We start from the raw sequence: 20,697 nt of genomic DNA, 5'->3' as shown, positions 1-20,697 counted from the left end.
CTGAGCATTTGACGACCAAAACTTCATTCAGAATCAAATGCACAGCGGCCCCGACGTGTGCTGTGCTGCTCGCCCATGGTGCTCGCCCATGGTGCTCGCCCATGGTGCTCCAGGTGGCTTGGCTGCAGCCTTGGTTCTGAACACACAGCGGGACTCTACAGTGTGCCTGCTCCCATGCCCACAGCGGGACTCTACAGTGTGCCTGCTCACATGCCCACAGCGGGACTCTACAGTGTGCCTGCTCACATGCCCACACAGAGGGACTCTACAGTGTGCCTGCTCCCATGCCCACACAGAGGGACTCTACAGTGTGCATGCTCACACAGCGGGACTCTACAGTGTGCCTGCTCACACAGCGGGACTCTACAGTGTGCCTGCTCACATGCCCACACACAGGGACTCTACAGTGTGCCTGCTCACATGCCCACACAGAGGGACTCTACAGTGTGCATGCTCACATGCCCACACAGAGGGACTCTACAGTGTGCCTGCTCACATGCCCACACAGAGGGACTCTACAGTGTGCCTGCTCACATGCCCACACAGAGGGACTCTACAGTGTGCATGCTCACATGCCCACACAGAGGGACTCTACAGTGTGCATGCTCACACAGAGGGACTCTACAGTGTGCATGCTCACAAGCCCACACAGAGGGACTCTACAGTGTGCCTGCTCACATGCCCACACAGAGGGACTCTACAGTGTGCCTGCTCACACAGAGGGACTCTACAGTGTGTATATTCATGTTCTCACCACACAGTGCCAGTAACATTGCCTGAAGCAACCTGGCCCAGATTCAAGACCACTATATGTAGTCAACTGCAGTGTTTAGGGTACATATTAAACATAATACTTTTACTTGTGTTAAAATACTTGATTTTAAAATTTTTTGTTAAGAGTCATCGACTTGAATTTCATTTTAAAATATCTTTAAATGAATGGGAATTAGAATAGACTTTCTACCTATGGGGCTGCAAACCCTTTCAGCTCCTTGGGTACTTTCTCTAGCTCCTTCATTGGGAATCCTGTGCTTCATCCAATGGATGATTATGAGCATCCACATCTGTATTTACCAGTCACTGGCAGAGCCTCTCAGGAGACAGCTTTATCAGACTCCTGTCAGCTAGCGCTTGTTGGCATCTGCAATAGTGTCTGGGTTTGGTGGTTGTTTATGGGATGGATCCCCAGGTGGGGCAGTCTCTGGATTCATTCCTTCAGTCTCTGCTCTGAACTTTGTCTCTGTAACTCCTTCCATGGGTATTTTGTCCTCCCTTCTAAGAAGGATCAAAGTATCCACACTTTGGTCTTCCTTCATCTTGAGTTTCATGTGTTTTGCAAATTGTATCATGGGTATTCTGAGCTTCTGGGCTAATATCCACAGTACCCCCAGAGCTGCCTGGGACTAAACCACCAATCAAAGAAAACACATAGTGGGACTCATGGCTCTAGCTGCATATGTAGCAGAGGACGGCCTAGTCAGCCATCAGTGGGAGGAGAGGCCCTTGGTCCTGTGAAGGTTCTATGCTCCAATATAGGATAGTGCCAGGACCAGGAAGCTGGAGTGGGTGGGTTGGGGAGCAGGGGCAGGGGGAAGGGATAGGGGTAGGGAATTTTCGGAGGGGAAATTAGGAAAGGGGATAACATTTGAAACGTAAGTAAAGAAAATATCTAATAAAAAGAAAGAATAAAAACAGTAACAGTCTAAAAATAAATATTTTAGCTACTATGATGTTAAAAATAAAAGAATAGACTTCCAACAATTTCTGAAATGGCTGTAAACATTCTACCATTTTGTTCCATGTGTCATTCAAGAATCTACCCTCAGCATTGACGGTTATAAACTCAAAAATCAGCCACTTCTGAAAAACTTTGAAGATGGTCTACATAGTACAGTATCAAAGTCAGCTAAGGTACATTTTTTTAAAGAATTATTTTATTTTACACGTGTGTGTGCAGGTGCCACAGAGGCTGGAAGAGGGCATCTGATCCCCTATAACTGGAGTTAACAGGTCATGAGCTGTCCAACATGGGTGCTGAGAATGGAACCTAGGTCTTCTGCAAGAGCCACAAACGTTCTTAACCACTGGGTCATCGCCAGCCCCAAAGACGGTGTCCTTTATGTAAAAATAAACAAGAATTCCATGTCATTAGTATAGAATATTGTACTCATTTTTAATAGGTGATGAAAATTGAGCCAGTAAGATGATAAAGACCACTAGCCGTGCCAGCTCAACGACCTGAGATCTGATGGAACTGATGTAAAAGTAGAAGGGAAGAACTGGCCCCATAAAATTGACCTCTGACCTTGACACATGCGTTATGAAATGCCACACACTTATCATGCACACACACCATAATAAAAATCAAATAAGATTTTATATATATATATACTAAACCATTGGATTAATTTATCTGTGATACATTATCAGTAAAAGTTTTGTCTGCATGCCTATTTTATGTACCTATTACATGGTGGCTCATAAAGACTTCTCAGGCAAAGGGCTAGAGAAATGGATCTGTGGTTAAAACAATGCACTGCTCTTCCAGAGGACCAGAGTTTGATTCCTGGCGCCCACATCAGGCGGGTCTCAACCAGCCATCATTCCACTCCAGGGGATCACTCTCTGACTCCGTGGACAGCTGCACATATGCCCACAACATGATTAAAAATAATTTTTAAAAAGCTTGGGGACAGAGAGAGATGGTGTGGGAGTCAGCACACTGGTTGCTCTTACAAAGAACCTGAGTGAGGTTCCCAGAACCCACAATGCAGCCCAAACTATTCTGTGACTCCAGTCTCAGGGGATCCAACACTTCCTTAGGCATTCAGGAATGCACAGGGGCACAAGCATTAAACAGGCAGAACACCCATACACATTAAATAAAATAATTTTTTTTTAATTCTCAAGCACAGAGGGTCACTACTAGAAAAAAATTTAAGAAGCTCTTTAAAAAAAAAAAAAAAAAAAAAAAAAAAAAAGACCTAATTTAATGCTGGCATGGTAGCACTTGGGAGGCAGAGGCAGGCAGATTTTTGAGTTTGAAGTTAGCCTGGTCTAAAGAACAAGTTCCAGGACAGCCAGGGCGACACAGAGATCTGACTAAATGATGTCATCTGCAACTTCTAACATTATATATGCATATGTCTACATCTAATAATTATATAGTACAATTATTATAAGGAATCAAAGTCAGAATGTTACAGCACATTTTGTGGCACACCTGCATATTTAACATAGTTCTGTGTAGTTGGTGTGTTCAGTGTGCCATTGCTGTGTGCTTTGTATACAATGTGCCATTGCTGTGTGGTTGGTGTGTACAATGTGCCATTGCTATGTGGTTGGGTACAACACACCACTACTGTGTGACTGTACCACACACCATAGCTTTGGTTCACGTACAACTTAGAAAAGCTTTCATTATTTTAAGCCATCCCACTGATGGCCACTCCCATCAGCACAGAGAGTAGCTCACTCTCATACGGAACAGCTAAGTGCTATGATTTCTAATTTTCAAATAAAGTCATTGCTGTGTTTAGACATCAAAACACATTAGCAGTTATAAATTGTAATGGTGTCTTTCTAAAAGAAACCATATGTCTCTGGTGCCTGAAACACAAAATAAATGAAGTGTTTGGGACTGTTATTTGAAATAAATATATTTGCGAAAACTAAAACACAAAAGATAATTTTATCAATAGTTGAAAATACAGTAATATGGATAATTTAAAATGTCCACATCTCCATGGTTAAATGCAAAGATTAGAAATGACTTCGCTGCCTACTAGGATCTTCCGTGATCTGTTGAGAAACAAGTCGTGAATGTGCTGCTCTGGCCTAAGTCAGCTGCTGAGGGCTGCTGCATCATGTCAGGGAGATGTGGCTCAGGGTGAGACCTGACAGGCATGCAAAGCCTGGTTTAATTCCCAGTAGAGAAATGGAAGTGCTGCATAAGAGGCCACTGCATAGTTCTCACAGACTATACGGAAGACCGGTATGTTGGCCATTTCCCTAAGATGCTGAGCAAGCGCCAGCCTGACTGAGTCACCAGTAAGTTCCCACTGCTGTTCCCTACATGAGCACACCAATACAGTTTCCTCCTTCACCTAAGTGCTGTATTGGAGGAGTTGTGGCAGACATGACTGCCTCCTAGCATCTTAGAAGATCTGAAAAGAAGGGGAGTGAAGAAAAGGGAGAGGGTCTGTGTGAGGGGCACTGGGAAGAGAGGGGGGATATTGGGATGTAAAGTGAGTAAATACAGTTTTAAAAAGAAGGCAAACATAATAAACATTCTGAATGTAATCACAAGCATATTTTAAGAGGTAAATATTTAAAATTCAGACCAAACATTCATAACATTTTTTTAAATGAGTAAGGCAACGTCTTAGTTACTCAAAGCCCACCACCAGCAACCCACCTCTGCCATCAAAGACTTACCTCCCAATCCTTCCCAAACAGTTCTCCTGGGGAGTGAGCATGTGCAAACATGAACGGATGGGCTCACTCTCACCCAAACCACCACAGACACTAAGGCAACAGGCCTCCCAGCTGAGGGGAAACCTGCCCCACTACAGACCCAGCCAAGGCTGTGCCTCCTGGGTGGTTTCCGAATCTCAGAAGCCTTCTTCCTGAGCTTCTGACCCCCCACAGCAGGGAAGGGGGTGGCTTAGTTCACCAACTCCTCTCTCTGGTGTGGGGTACCCTCCCCAGAGCCCCTCCTCTCCTCATCCCATTCATGAATCACATGACTCATGTTAGCTTTGAGTCAAGACCCAAATAAAATGCCATTCTTCATTTAGAAGAGAGAATAATAATAAAAATAATAATAATGCCAAAAATTGGTTTCATTCAGATGTGGTTTGACTTTTAAATCAAGGAGATGAGCCATTTTAAAACGTCATTCTGCTAGAATGGCCTTCATCCAGGAGAGGCCTCCTTGGGAAAGCGCTCCCAGTCCTTTGTTGGTGGCCTTTACCGTTGTCCTTTGATGCTGACTTTGAGCTTGAGGATCCATCCGGGGACAGATTTGACATTTATATTTCAGGTTTTCATACTGGAGAATGAACCATGTTCACACACAATCCCTTTAATATTTTTGAAAGGTCATTTTATTTTTAAGTGTGTGTCTGTGTGTGCACATGTGTGTGCATGTGTGTGTGTGCGTGCGTGCGTGTGTGTGCGTGTGTGTGTGTGTGTGTGTGTGTGTGTGTGTGTGTGTGTGTTGTACATGTCAGTGCTGGTGCCTAAGGAGGCCAGAAGCATTGCATTCCTTGGAGCTGGAGTTGCTGGCACTTGGGAGACACCTGACATAGGCACTGGGAACTGAACTTGTGTTTCCTTACCTCCTGAACCAGTGTTCTAATCCTTATAGTTAACCACTGCACATAGAATATCATTAGCTTTGAGCCCTCACATGATCTCACTATATTCCACTGGAGGGAGGAATCACTATTTTTTTTTTAATGAGACAGCAGTAAGATGGGGGAGTCTGGAGTCCTTTAAGAACAATTTTTAGTTTTTAAAACCATATTTTTCTTGTCTGAACCAGATACCGCCCAGGAAGAGTTACCATGGTATTTTAATGATATTTTTAAAATATGATAATCATCTTTGGTTTTGGAGCTGTCCTGAGAGAAAGCATATGTCTAAGCACTTTTGAATTTCTTCTCTAATTACTTACTGAAATGCAGAATGCAATAAAACCAAAGAAAAGTCCCAGCTTCCTCACTCGCCATGGGGCAGAGACAGATAAACAAGCTGCTCAGAGTCGCTGTCTCCACCTGGTTGATGAGCCAGCCTGCTTTGCTTAACTGTGGACTGGCCTCAGTGTAGCCCTTTCACTAATTACTCCTCAATTTTAACTATTATTTACCTTAAGTATATGTTCGTTCTTACTCTCTTATGAGAAAGATAGGAGAAAGTTTTCAGAAATAGAGAAAGAAATTTAAAACCAAGTTTTGGCTTCTGCCCAGCTTTATCAGCAAACGTTATAATGCTAAAGTTAAGTATACTTTTACAAGGGACGAACTTTTCCCAGAAAAACTATGAATAATCAACTGTTACCAGCCATAAAATGTTTTTTCTTGCAGCTGTGATGAGTTTCAAATGTTACTTTTACTTTATTTGGGGGGAGAAAAGAAGAAGAAAGGCGATTCAATGCTGCTCTTTGTGAAGTTAATAGTCTTGTTTAAAGTACGAGACGATGACAGGGTCACGCTATAAACAAGCCCGGGTACAGATCCAACTTGTAGTTAGATGTCTGGGGAAGGAGCCTATAAAAAGATAAAACTCTCTTAACGACTCTTCCAGAGCAGTGTATAATTAGATACCTGGAAACGCTGCAAAGATCCATTAGGAAGGCAGCTTTTCTTTGTATGCCTCAAGCTTCAGACATGATGCCAGTGCCTCCCGTTGTTGATTGGTACCCTCCCTGATCATCTCAGAGACGGATCGTAGGTCCAGAAGTGTAAGGTGGTTTTCTGGGGTGTACCTCTTTAGACTTGGATGTGTTCTCCCCTTGTTCTGCTTGTGGTTTCCCACTGATGTATAAATAAGAGGGAAGGCACAGAAGTGGTTGAGCCGAAGAGACGGGAAATGGACAGTGTCACACTCTGGCTGGGGCAATTCAGGATCTTGTTTTGGGTTTGTTCCCTGCAGCGTGCACTTAAATCATCCTTTATCTTACTCTGCTGTCAGGATCAGGCAACTGGTTAGTTTTGCTAACCCCACTTCTCTTTGATAACCAGATACCCTCAAACTCAGTCGTTTAAAATAACCATTTTATCAGATCTCACTATGTTACGAGTCGGGAATTTGGCCGTTTCTGTGCCCTGTCACTGCAGCTAGGTTCTCTAGTAGCTTGCAGCTGGCACTAAGCTTGTCTCAAGTCCCCAACTCACTGGTCCAGCCTCTTGTCAGGGTCATCTGGAAGTCTCTGGGCCTCTCAGCCTGGCAAGACTGTGGTGCCAATCTATCAGAGGCCAGGCCTGGAACAGGAGGGCCACTGTCAGAACCAGCCACACAAGTGCTCACATTAGCATCCCTTGGCCACCCAACTCATGTGCTTTTTTGAGAAGTCTCTCTGTCAGGATTTTCCCTCCAACCCCTCTGTGTGTCCATGGTGTGAAGATATAAATCAGAACTAACCATCACAAATGACCAGTTGCTCTTAATTAAAGACAGCAGAGGTGTGCCTCTTTACCTTCTTGGAGTAGCAAAATTGAAGAAAAGCCAATGGGTTGCACTGTGAGCAAGCATCTGTCAACACTAGATATTAGATACTGCATTTTAAATCTCGTGACCCAGCATGCTGAAACACAACTGTCATGTAACTAACTGGCCAGGAGACTGAGGCAGGAGGATCACAGAAGTTAGAGGCTAGAGTAAATTCTAGGCCAGGCTGGTCTGCACAGTGAGACTGTGTCTGTAGAATGAGTGTGTCTTGGCCACCTCTCAATGCCTTGATTTAACAATGCTACTGCTAATAATTCATCCAGGAAAGTTGCTAACAATAAGAAAAAAATCTCTGTGTACAAATGTGTTCTTCACTCCTGTGAGATGCTAAACATGACTCATGAAAAAAGACTTATGGAAATGGGATCAATACCATGCCATCGTGTGCAGCTATTAAACTACAAATGCCATTTCTGTGGGAGAGCCTTCCCATGTAAACAGAGCAAAAATACAGTTATAACTGATTTGAGTAAAGAATACATTCAGACTACATTTGCACACCCTTAATCTAAACACTCAGGAGACAGAGGCAAATAATCTATGAGTTCAAGGCCAGCTAGGTCTACAGAGTAAGTTCAAGGACAGCCAGAGCTACACAAAGAAACCTTGTCTCAAACAACAACAATAACAAATAATAATAATGGGCAAATAATTTTAAAAGTAAAAAGATTTTGTTGAAGTGACATTTTTTAATTTAACTTTTATTTTATAATGTTTTTAAGTTCATTCAGTCATAACATTTATATAATATAACAATGGCTGTCTCTAGCCTTACTTTCAAAATTCAACACACAAACTGGACAAAGTAATGCAGGCCATTAATCCCAGCACTCAGGAGGCAGAGGTAGGCAAATCTCTGTGAGTTTGACACCATCCTGGTCTATATAGAAAGTTCCAAGACAGCCAGGACTACATATTAAGACCCTGTCTCAAAAAATAAAGTAGTAATAGCAATACTGATAACAATAACAATAATTCAGCATACATACAGGAAGTGCCTCTAGCCTTGAAGACATTTAAAAATCTACTTATTGGCTTGCACTATAGCAAATGACCTCACATAAGTAAAAGACAGTTTCTCCTTTTAGTCTGCTATCACATGTTAGGGTGAGAAAGCTGAAAGACCCCACTGTGAGTCAGCAGACCTAACTCCAAGCCCAGGCTCCCCCATTCACTGGACACCGGTATGGGGTGTGATAATGCCTAGCCCTTTCTAGTGCATGGGATTCCCATACTGAATACAAGAGCAAAAGTGAACAGCCAAGAGGTCCCTCCTTGTTTAACAATTATTTGATTCTGTGCTTCTGGAGGGATAGCTTTGGTGCATGAGCCCTAATGCAGGGCGATTCTATACTTCAAGGGGTGGGGGTTGTTAGCTTTGGTGTGTGTGCCCTAATGCAGGGCTAGCTTGAGAAGCAGGGAAATGCTCACAGTGTAAATTCCTTTGTTCAATAAAGTAAAACTATGCATGGTAAGGAAAGCAGGCCATGGCAAGGGGAAGCAGCCCTTCCTTCAGCAGGCCGTACTCTGATACCTATTCTTCCGTGGATGGAAATACTCAGGGTGCCTGACTGAATGCCGGTGATTTTCTCAATGGAAGGCTTGGCACAGACAACCAACAAAAACATAAAGAAAAAACATGGCTGGTCCCTGGTGCTAGTTTAAGTATGCTTGGCCCATGGGAAGTGGCACCTAACAGTTGCCTTATTGGAGAAAGTGTGTCACTGTGGAGGTGGGACTTTGAGGTCTCATATCTTTGAGGCTCAAGTCTGGCCAGTGTGACAGTTCCCTTCTGCTGCCTTTGAATCAAAATGTAGAACTCTGGTTCCTCCAGCATCACGTCTACCTGCATTCTGCCATGCTTCCCAACATCGTGATAGAGACCAAACCTCTGAAACTGTAAGCCATCCCAATTAAAAATTTCATTTATAAGAATTGCCTTGATCATGGTGTCTCTGCACCACATTAAAACCCTAAGACAGACCCATAGTGATGAATACTACAAAGAAAAAAAATAAATGTAAATGGAACAGAATATTCAAGAAGAGGACTCACCAATTCTAGTAGGTGCCAGAAAAAGTCAACTGAGCTGGGGGTGGTACATTATCTGTGATCCTGGCACCCAGAAGAATGATGTAAGGATTCACAAATCCAAGGCCAGCTTTGACTATGTGTTTGTTCCAGGTCAGCCTTGGATGCACAATGAAACCTAAATTTAAATTTAAAAAAATGTTTTTAAGATACAAGTGAGTAAAGACCTAAGAACAAGTGAAGGAAGAAAACAAGCCGGCGTGAGGTCCCCGGTGGGTGTCTGGAAGGTAGGCAGTCATAGCAAGGTTGCAGCAGAGGATGCCCAATCTAGTAGGCTCGTTCACATTGCTGAGCCAAGGAAGGCTGTTTCAAGACAAGGTGGGCATGGGCAGCAGTTAGAAAACTGTCAGCATAACGTAGGCAGTATGAGGATGGGTGGGAGGGGGGATGTGAGCACCCTGAGGGGGGAGCACCCTGGGGGATGAGCACCCCTGGGAGTGTTTTATTGAGGGTTTGGAGGCTTTTGGTGTTTTGTTTTGTTTTGGGACAAAGTCTCTCTATGTAGTACCGGCTGTCCTGAAACTTGATTTGTAGACCAGACTGACCTCAAACTCACAAAGATGCTCCTGAGTGCTGGCATTAAAGGTGAGCACCACCATGCAAGAAGTGGGCCCCTTTGAAGGAAGATGTTAGAAGGTTTGCAAGAGGACTGAGAATGTGGTGGAAGGGGAGCGAAGCTAAGCCTTGAGGCTGAGATGGCAAGAAGAGGTCCAGGGCTGCTTTGAGCTCTTTCGATGCTCCTCGAATGCCCAGTGGGACTCTTAAGCTGGCAACTACCTATTCAAGTCCAAAGTTTGAGGTGGGTTCCAAACTAGAACAATAAATTTGAGCATTCTCAACACATAATTAGTTTAAATGGTACTAACTCCATAGGTTGGAGGAGATCACCAAGACAGAGTTTCAAGGACTGGTACCTGTAGAAATCCAGTTCTAAGCATTGGGGACAGAATGGGTCTAGCTAAGGAGATGAGGAGTGACCAGGAAAATTCGGGGGCAGCCACAGGATGGAACATTTCAAGAGGAAAGATCAGTTGGTGGTGGTATGACTACTGAAGATATTTTTCAGACACATACATACACACACATCACTTAGAATAAAGGCTGCTCACTAGTAAGAAAAGCTTGTGGGTGGGTGTGCACGCATGTGTTAGAAGATAAACTTCCAAGAAAAAAAAAACTCAACATTGCAACATTTAGGGTTTCATAGTTTCCACAACTTCTCCGTGTCTGTCAATCATCACAGGGAATTGTTTATTATTGTTCCTATAGTCATTTCTGCATAACAGCTCACAAAAATGCTAGCAAGATCAATGTGATTGCAAACAGATAATATTCTGATTCTTTGTAAGATGAGTTAATAAAAGACTGGACTGGTTATGAGTCATTTAGTGAACTACCTGCTAAAAACCACTTCTATGTACAAAAGAAATCTTTATCAGTGTGTGTGTGTGTGTGTGTGTGTGTGTGTGTGTGTGTGTGTGTGTGTGTCCGAGTGTGTATGTGTGCATGCCAGATTTACTTGTGATGCCGTATGAAATAAAGCTGATTTATAAACATACTCATCTCGTTATCTTCTTAAACCATCTGCTTCCCTAGGCACCTGCTAAGACACCTGGCTTCTTTGCTCTTGTGAGCAAAGGTGTTTTGTTTAAATCACCTAACTGAGGTTAGGGAAGGGGAGAAGAGGCAGATGTCCTCAAACACAGACATCTGGTCTCCACTCTAGCTTTTATTGAACATTGGACAGCCAGATCAATAAGCCACAAAGAAGAGAAAATAGAACTGGAAATCAAAATAAGCACCAATCTTTATCTTACTGTAAAAACCATGAATTTTAGGATAGAGTTTATGCCTATTAGAGGGTTTTCATGATCTGCTGAGAGAGCTCTATTTTACTTCATTCTGAACAAACCTGGGTTTTTTCCAGACATTCTTATGCATGCAAATCTTACTTATTCTAAAAACATTTTGCAAACCAGTTCTCCAGCAAATTGCGATGCCCGTATATCATGTGGTATCATCATACTATACAATATATGTGCTATAGATGTTTATAGGTTCTAATCTATAAGCAAATCTGGTAAAGAACAAGGCATTGCCATTCTTAGGAGCTGCATTCACAGACACGTGCTGTGTGAAGATGCTGAAATGGGCAGCTAAATATAAATGACAGAGTTCACTTTGGTGAATAGGAGTAACTTGTACACAGTCTTGGCTTATTAATTAATCTCCAACAGTCAAATGCACATCCTGCAACCTCAAGCGCACCTGCATCCAATGCTTTGGTCTGTTTACAGGTCTGTCTGGCACTACTCAATGAAAGCTATAAAAAGAAAATGCTTTCTTCCCATTGCAACAGGAAGAAACATTTCAAAAATTAAGCCACAAAAACACATGCCATTAAAAAATAAAAAAGACCATGGCATGTCCCAGGTCTTCTTTTCATAGTAAGTCTGAAAGCAGCATCCAACCAACACATCAAATCAAAGGCATGGACTTTCTTCAGACATTTAAGCGTGACTGCTAGCATAAAAATATTAACTAGCCAGGCACAGCAGTACACAGCTGCAACCCCAGCACTTGGAAAGTAGAGCAAGAGGATCAGGTGCCCGAGGCCATCCAAGGAAACAGTGTGAGTCTAGGCTATCCTGGGCTACAGGAGACACTGCCGTAATTCATACTCATACCAAAAATATTGAAGTGAAAACTAAAGCATGGTTTCTTAATGCCAGAGGGTTGTTTATATTCTATTATTATTCATTTATACTTGTATCCCACCATCCATGTGAACTATTCTTTTCTGTTGGATTGTTGATCTGAAAGTTAGGAAGGAAGATATTTGTAACTCATATTCTCTGGCACAGGTCTAAAATGGGAGATAGTTAACCCTTTGATACTTACCAAATGCTGTGTGTTGGACCTGCTGCCTGGTAAAGCCAGTCTGATGGTAAAGGAAGGGAAAAAAACAATGAAATATGTGTGATCATGATTTCACTCAAGGATCAAATACTTCATTGGTAATGTTTCAGGTTTTGTTAATAGATAGAGAAGCCAGAACCAGGCAGTGGTGGCACATACTTTTAATACCTTTAATACCAGCACTCAGGAGGCAGAGGCAGGTGGATCTTTGAATTTGAGGACAGCCTGGTCTACAGAGAGAGTTCCAGGACAGCCAAGGCTACATAAAGAGATAATGTCACCACAAATCAAGTATATACAGATATAGATGGATGATGGATGGATGGATGGATGGACACACACACACACACACACACACTACTATGAACGCCCTAGCAGCCCTCACAACCCTGCCTGCCTCCTCCCCCCACCTTAAAGCACATAGGCACACGGCTCCTGGTGCCACTTTCAAAATCTAAAATAAGATTTTCTTTTTATTTTGCCATTATTTATCTACTTACTGGCTTACTGACAATTTCATACACAATGCATTGTAAAAATATTCAAACCCCCATTACCCTCTCTTGTCCCCTCTCCCTGGACTTCTTCTCCCTGACCAGTTCTGTCTCTCAGTTCAATAAATGTTGCTTATGATCTTGGGCAGATGGTTGGCAATTGGACAATACACCGGTGGCCACACTGCTGAAGAAAATGACACTGCCTCCCTCTGTCACCACTAATTGCCGATGATAGCTACTCAGGAAGGGCTGGAGCCTCATGGGTACCACCCCTTGATGGACTGGTAAAGGGCCCAATCCTGCGAAGGCCTTAAACAGGACTCCATAGCTGCTCCATGTCCATGGCTGCCACATGCACATCATATCTGGATGACAGGATTTTGTAGCACTCATAAAGTTTAGTTCTTTATAGATTTTAGACTCAGGCCTGGCAGGCTGTTTCCAAATGGGAAGTTGGTTTGCTTTGTTTCGTTTTATTTTCCATCAAGGCTGGCTGAAAATTCCTCAAAAGCCAATGGTGGTACTTCTGTCCAGGGAGGGCATTTTCCCGTCAAAATTAGCTCAAAATATACTAACAACATGATTCCCCTGCCCCACTTCTTTTCTCTTCCTCCCTCTCCCTTCCCTCCCCAACTTCCATTCAGGTACAGAGCAGTGGCTTCCTGGAGCCGAGTTCAAGGAATCGGGATCCCCTTGATTACCGCCATTGAAATCGTCTCCATCTGGATTCTTTCCTTCATCTTGGCCATCCCGGAAGCAATCGGCTTCGTCATGGTACCCTTCGAATACAAGGGCGAGCTGCATAGGACCTGCATGCTCAACGCCACGTCCAAGTTCATGGAGGTATTGATCATGTGCCAATTCACTAACCATATCAAGTTCAACATTTCAATTTTAAAATGTTCTAAAGCTTAAAATAAGTTAGTTGGGAGGGAAGGTACCGTGCACGCCACTCTCTTGAGGCCTGCTGCTGTCTCCGCAAGGCTTCTGTGCCGACAGCCTGAAAGGCAACCCTGGCCTGCGTGTAGCTTCTTGAATAGAGCTTCTCTGTTATGTCCCCCTTACCTTATAGCACAACTACAGACAAAATTGGTTTTCTGTATCAACGAATTACAAGGCAACTTACTAAGAGAGACTACCTCTATATGTGCAAAATGTAATTTAGCTTTATGGTTAAGACACACAAGACATCTGACAGACACATAGATGTTACTTGAGGAAGTATAGCTGGCTCAGCTATATATCTGAACACAAATCTTATTTGCCCTAAAAATATTGCACAAAACATTTCTCTAGCAAAATAAGCAAAATGTATGCCCTGTGAGGAGTCATACATGAAACTATAGGTTCTGATCTAGAAGCCAATTTGGTAAAGATTCCTAAGACCTGGGCTTGCTCACTGCACATATGCAGCAATGTTTATGGGGCTGATAGGAATCAAAGGCTGACATCTGGGAGCACATCAGCACTGTGCATCCCTGAACACTAAACAAACAAACAAACAAACAAATAGAACTCTGGCAAACTGGCAACCTCAAAATCAAAGTTGTTTTCTCACTGCCTTTTAAGTAGGTCAGGTTCCACAATGAAAAACAAGACAGAAGGATGACCTAGCCCATGCTTAGGGGATGCAATCGGAAGGGGCAGAGAAGGATTCTAGACTTTCAGAGCAAAGCATTAGAGGAGAAATGGCCCTATACGAAGGAACTTGGTGATCCCTGGAAATGGACAGAATCAAACAGGTGGCGTCATGAAACTTGCAGTTCCTGTGTAAGGGTCTGAGGGGAGGGAGGCCAGGTGCTGGCCGCGGGTGGCAATCAAGGCTATGAGTCAAACTGGTGAGATTTCAGGGTTCAGTCCAAGTCTAGAATACACTTTTTTTAAAACATAATTTTCTATCTTCTTTCATGCTCCACCCTTCATCTTTGCTCTCCTTTAGCCTGTCCCAAGGCCCTTTCCAATCCCTAGGCTGATGACATCAGTTCAAAAACGAAACTGTGAAGCCACTTTCTCAGTAGGCCTTTCTCATAGGGGAGGGGGAGGGGTGCTCCATCCTGCCGTGTCCTGGGTCACCTTTCAGAGCCCAGGCAATGGCTGGTGGGTCGCATCCACTCAGCCTGCAGTTCTGTGGGAAGAGGCTGCAAACACTGGGTGGGTGAGGGAGGAGAGGGAAGGGAGAGCCTCAAAGGATGTTTGTACTGTACTTTCAAACAAGGACAGAGACCAGGTGTGTCGGAGAGCCTTCTGCAGTGGGGTGGACCAGGAAAGATCTGTTAACAAATAGGACGAAACGAATTCCTTTGGGAGTTTGCACGTAATCCAGGGAAATGTGTGTGTTTTCACTAAAGTCCCCTGAAATGTATCATCTCCTCTGACTTTAAATACAGATAATAATCCACTATATTGTTTAAGGATATCATGGCTTTTTTTTAGAGGGAAAAACATATGTAGACAATCCTAAAACATTAATGTTCAACATCTTGGTAGGTTTTTTTTTTTGAGCCATTATACTATTTAGTTAGAACTACATAATATATAATTTGTTGATGAATACATATCTTTATCAGAATTTTATTTTCAGTATTTTGCTAGCTCCATTTTAGTGTAATTGGTTTCTAGTATGGCCACATATATTTAAATTTGTGCTTATTAAAATATAATGTTGAAGTCTAGAAAGTTAGTTCAGTTGGTTCAGTCCCCAGAATCCATGTAAGAAGCTAGTCACAGTAGCGCCAGCTTGTAAAAACCAGTGCTGGGAAGAACAAGGACTGACGAAGCCACAGGCTTGAGCCAGATGACCGGTCCCCATGTGAGACCCTGTCTCAAAAAACAAGGTAAATGGCTTCTGAAGAATGATACCTAAGGCTGTTCTGTCCTACACACATGCACACATGAACACATGCATGCACACACATGTGCGCACACAAATACATGAGCATGCATGAACATACACACAGGAACACATACATACACATACATGCACATGAACACATGAACATGCATAAACACACAAAGTATTGTTCTCAGAAGGAATTCTGCCTCCCACCAGATTTCTAAAGGTGTCTGTGCGACATAAGGAACCTTGTCTGGACTTCTGTCTTATAGAACCATTTTCTGTATGGAAAGGGCTGCTTTCCATTCAGAAGCTGTAGTGTTCAAGGAACATGGTGGTCATGTCTGTGGGAACTGATCAAACTACCACAAGAAGGCATGTTATCCTCAATAAATAATCTGGAGAAAGAACATAAGGAAGTAAAAGGCACGTCTTCCCAAGTCTGAGGTGAATTCATTAGAATAAACTTGGATTTTAATCCTCCATTAAAAAGACAAGAAACTGGATATTCTGGATTTGTATACATCCTTGCTGAGAGAGAGAGAGAGAAAGAGAGAGAGAGAGAGAGAGAGAGAGAGAGAGAGAGGTCAGCCTTTAGCTAGAATGCCTTCCCTTAGTATTTCCAGGTGGCAAGTATTAAGAAAGAGAGAGAGGAGTTATTGATGGCTGAGCCGGCTGACTCTGGGGTCACATAGCAGACATACCAGGCAAAGGGCTGACTTCCACTAACTGCAGCTACACAGATAAGCCATTCATTGATAGCCTTCACTGTTCCTAAATGAGACACTCATGGTAAGTACACTTTAAAATCAGCCGATCTTATCGAAATGTTGAGGCTCATCAATAAGCGAGGATGAAAATGTCTCCAATCCCTTTCTATGAACTTTTAAGAGAAGCAACTTTGTACTGATCCACTGTGTAGTAGAAATCAGCATTGGCTTCTTAGAAACATCCTTGTAGGGATAACTAGACTGTTTTGATATGCATTTTTCATGTGTTACAGCTCAGCAGCATGTGTGAAGCACCTAGGTATGATCCAGTGATCATGTGATAAAACGGGATCCAGTGATTAAATTAAAAAAAAAATTCTGAGCACAGCTGCAGGGCCTTCAGTGCTGTCAAAGTGGGATGGGGTGGGGGGCACAGGGGATGGATATATAAACTGTATCCACAAGCACGGAGACTTTGGGGTGAGCAGGGTTCCTCTCAGATTTCACTCCAATGTCCTGTCTTCGCTCTTCCTCCCTGGACAGTTTTACCAAGATGTGAAGGACTGGTGGCTCTTTGGGTTCTACTTCTGCATGCCCTTGGTGTGCACAGCAATCTTCTACACCCTCATGACCTGTGAGATGCTCAACAGGAGGAACGGCAGCTTGCGGATCGCCCTTAGTGAGCACCTCAAACAGGTAAACACAATTCACAGGAAGGTGGCTGAGGCCTTTGGAAATCAGCACGCCATGGAGGCATTGATCAGTCACTAACGAGATACACTTGCCTCCAGTATGCCGTACAGTAATATGTCGTGCAGATGTGTATTCTAGGAGCAATAGGCTAGGCCACACAGCCTACCGTGAGATAGATAGTACCATTCAATTCTATGGTGTTTGCTCAGTGTTGAAATTTCCAAACCACACATTTCTCAGAACCTCTCTGTCATTGAACTGCACATGACCATGTTGTATGTAACAGATTTACCCTGATTTTCTAAAAATAAAAATGTTCTCTTGGAGCTGTTTCTTTATATAGCCTTAGGAATTCCTTTGGGGAAGTGGGCTCCTGCCTGTGAACCAGATGGCCCGGGGAGGCTGGGCTTAAAGATAGTTAACTCTTGCTTATTTTGCCAAGCATGAATTGAGCATGTATGTGTGGATGAATTGAAATGGGCCTAGGATTGGGCCAGAGCAGAAAAATGCATGTGGCCATCTTCCTTTGTGGGATCTGAAGTCTAGTCATAGAATAAAACACAAATACAATCAATTAGACAATAGAGTGGGGGAATGCAGCACACAACCATACAGCACACAGCCAGGGCACACAGCCATACAGCACACAGCCATACAGCACACAGCCATACAGCACACAGCCAAACAGCACACAGCCATACGGCACACAGCCATACAGCACACAGCCATACGGCCCACAGCCATACAGCACACAGCCATACAGTACACAGCCATACAGCACACAGCCATATAGCACACAGCCAGGGCACACAGATGGGGCACTCAGCTAGGGGACACATGAAATGGGACTGTGGAGAAACTGTCTGGGTGGGAAGGAGGCTGTGTGTTATTTGGTGGGAAAGCAGAGGACACAGTCTGCTTCAGTCGGAGGGGAAAGAGCCCCAGGAGAACATGGAATGGACACCAGGCAGTCTGGAGAAAGAAAACAGACTTCAGTTTGTTCCTAGGAGCATCTCAAATACGACTTGTGGTAGGAATTTAACTGAAAACAGCAACATGGGGTGAAATCTTGGAGGCCCAAAATTCTAGGAAGAATTTGAACATGCCAGTGGGAGCAAATGTATCTTTTAGGAGGAATTTGAACATGCCTGTGGGAGCAAATGTCTCTAGTTGTGGGTACTTCAGGCCTTTAGAAGGCAAAAACCTCACTCTTCCACTTCCCAGTCATGTGACCCTGGGCAGATTACCTCACATCTCTAAGCTTCCAATTTCTCCTAAGCGTATAGTAATATATTTGTAGGTTGCCAATGGCATATAGGGTTCCTAATAGTGTCCGGTTCCTAGAAGACAGTCAACAAACAACTAATTTATGTTGATTGATAAAGTAACAGTAAGAGCAATGGGAAAGTATGTACAAATATTCACTCACACCCCCAGGCAGCATGCCCTACAGCCTGCCTGGGTAATTATCACACACAGGCACACATTAGCACGGTCCAACTGCTGTGCGACTTCCTCAGCCCCTTGTCTGCAAATTGGCCATAATAAGACATGAATCAGTGCCATTATAAGACTCTGAGGAAGTGATGTGCGTATGTGTGCCCTATAAGTTCTAATGTGTTACAAATGGTAGCAATTATCCCTGACTGACAGTAGTGTTTACTGTGAGACGCTTTAGCCTGGCTTTGTTCAGACATGAATGTTGCAGATACTTCAGGTGCAAAATTAACCCTTGAAGACCAGGTGCAGGTCAATCTCTGAGTTTGGGTCCAGCCTGGTCTACATAGTGAGCCCCAGACCAGCCAAAGATAGTGAAACCTTGTCTCAAAAAAAAAAAAAATACAGCTTTACAAAGTCCTCAGTCTCACAAATTGGAACACTTTGTCTCTCCTCCAGACATGTCTCTGGAACCGTACCCCAGCTGGTCTCATGACGTGGAAGATTAAGGGCCCCAGGTCTTCGGGCTTCTGCAGTAGTTTGGGATAACAGAATCTCAGAGAAGGGATCAACTGGGAGGGTTTATTGCAGGCTTTCTGAACTTAATGTTAGCTGCCTTGGATTAAGCCAACATTATTTTCCAGAATTTCTCTAGCCTGTTTCCCATTGGTTTTGACATTGGTTGACCCCCCATTACAGACAGGTTGCATTTTATGTTCCTAAATGTGAGTGGGATGATATACCTCAGCAGTCTGAACCCAAATGAAGAGGTCCAGATAGTTCCTAAACTCTGGCTGGTCAGTCCACGAGTCGTCTCGGAGGCTGGTAAGGCTTCAGTTGGAGTCACTCGTTCGTCAACATGCCAAGTGCCTCTAACCAGCACTGCTGAAAACTCCTCCCCTTATCCTCTGTTTGCAAACAGCAGATCTTTGAAAACTACACATCAATAAAAAGGAATTTTAAAATTTAGCCACAGATCTCAGCTCAGCATAGAGGCATAGGTCCATAATCTTAAACACAAGAGAGACTTGGGCAATGTAATCTCTTAGGCACAGGAATTCAAGACCAGCCTGGACAAGAAAGCAAGACCCTGTCTCAGACTAAATATGTAAATAGTAAATACAAGCAAAACAATTTCAATAGTAGCTTCAAAATCAACAATGAGTGAAACAGGCTGGACTTCTATGGACTTGTTGACTTTCTTGCTGTGTTCGGTTTCCTTGGGTGTCATGCCATTACTGAGGCCAGTTACCTAGCATTCAGCACTTAACTAATCCCTAAGTGGTCACCCTCTAGTCATCCCCACTCCTTGAAAATATGCATGCACCCATGCTTAGACTCACAAACACACATGGCCACATGCTTAGACTCACAAACACACATGGCCACATGCTTAGACCCACAAACACACATGGCCACATGCTTAGACCCACAAACACACATGGCCACATGCTTAGACTCACAAACATACATGGCCACATGCTTAGACTCACAAACACACACGGCCACATGTTTAGACTCACAAACACACATGGCCACATGCTTAGACTCACAAACACACATGGCCACATGCATAGACTCACAAATACACATGGCCACATGCTTAGACATATAAGCACACATAGTCACATGCTTAGACTCACAAGCACACACATGGCCACATGCTTAGACTCACAAACACACATGGTCACATGCTTACACTCACAAATACACATGGCCACATGCTTAGACTCACAAACACACATGTGCCCATGCTTAGACTCACAAACACACATGGCCACATGCGTAGCCTCACAAGCACATATGCCCACATGCTTAGACTCACAAACACACATGCCCACATGCTTAGACTCACAAACACACTTGTCCCCATGCTTAGACACAACCATGGTGTCGACTCTGGTCAGTTCCTGCTTTCCTCCTGGCATAGGCTTCTACTGTTGTCCTCAGGACATCTCAAAGCTGGCAACTGCCCAAAAGCATGGTTATGACTCTTCCATGAGACAGTTACACTCTGGGCCTTCAAAAGTGACATCATATGAAGGTCATTCTCCAGACTCTTCCATGGAATCTCCTCCGTCCTCATGTGTCACTATTCCTGGATGTGATAACACTAACCTTTATCCTTGTTTGCATGAACTTGCCCTTAGCGTCGAGAAGTGGCAAAGACTGTCTTCTGCTTGGTTGTCATCTTCGCCCTGTGCTGGTTCCCTCTTCACTTAAGCCGCATTTTGAAGAAAACTGTATATGATGAGATGGATAAGAACCGGTGTGAACTGCTCAG

At 43.5% G+C, this 20,697-nt stretch overlaps 1 protein-coding gene and 1 long non-coding RNA gene across 3 annotated transcripts in view, besides 1 other annotated feature; one reads left to right on the top strand and one right to left on the bottom strand.

Annotated features, from left to right (window-relative positions):
• Ednra (endothelin receptor type A) overlaps positions 1–20,697 on the top strand; it is a 61,424-nt gene that overhangs the window by 35,957 nt on the left and 4,770 nt on the right. The window contains exons 4-6 of the mRNA NM_010332.2: positions 13,385–13,583; positions 16,827–16,979; positions 20,564–20,697. Of these exons, the coding sequence (NP_034462.1) occupies positions 13,385–13,583; positions 16,827–16,979; positions 20,564–20,697 (486 nt within the window). The remainder of the gene's footprint in view (positions 1–13,384; positions 13,584–16,826; positions 16,980–20,563) is intronic.
• LOC105243223 lies at positions 1,942–20,587 on the bottom strand. Of its 2 annotated transcripts, XR_878947.2 has the most exons (4): positions 20,532–20,587; positions 19,157–19,349; positions 12,226–12,265; positions 1,942–2,115 (listed from the first exon to the last, which is right to left on the bottom strand). It is a non-coding gene; the product is annotated as an uncharacterized LOC105243223 (long non-coding RNA). The 2 variants fall into 2 exon arrangements; XR_878948.3 differs by lacking the exon at positions 20,532–20,587 and having other exon boundaries at positions 19,157–19,533.
• Positions 15,854–16,763: an enhancer, noted in NCBI's record as "VISTA enhancer mm761". NCBI's record gives its function as "enhancer in: heart[5/9] | facial mesenchyme[8/9]" and the evidence as "EXISTENCE:transgenic organism evidence [ECO:0001131][PMID:17130149]".

Source organism: Mus musculus, chromosome 8 (assembly GCF_000001635.26).
Source record: "Mus musculus strain C57BL/6J chromosome 8, GRCm38.p6 C57BL/6J".
In the NCBI taxonomy this organism is placed as follows: domain Eukaryota; kingdom Metazoa; phylum Chordata; class Mammalia; order Rodentia; family Muridae; genus Mus; species Mus musculus.
The sequence above is the reverse complement of the archived record's forward strand: the minus strand, read 5'-3'. Positions and strand labels throughout refer to the sequence as shown.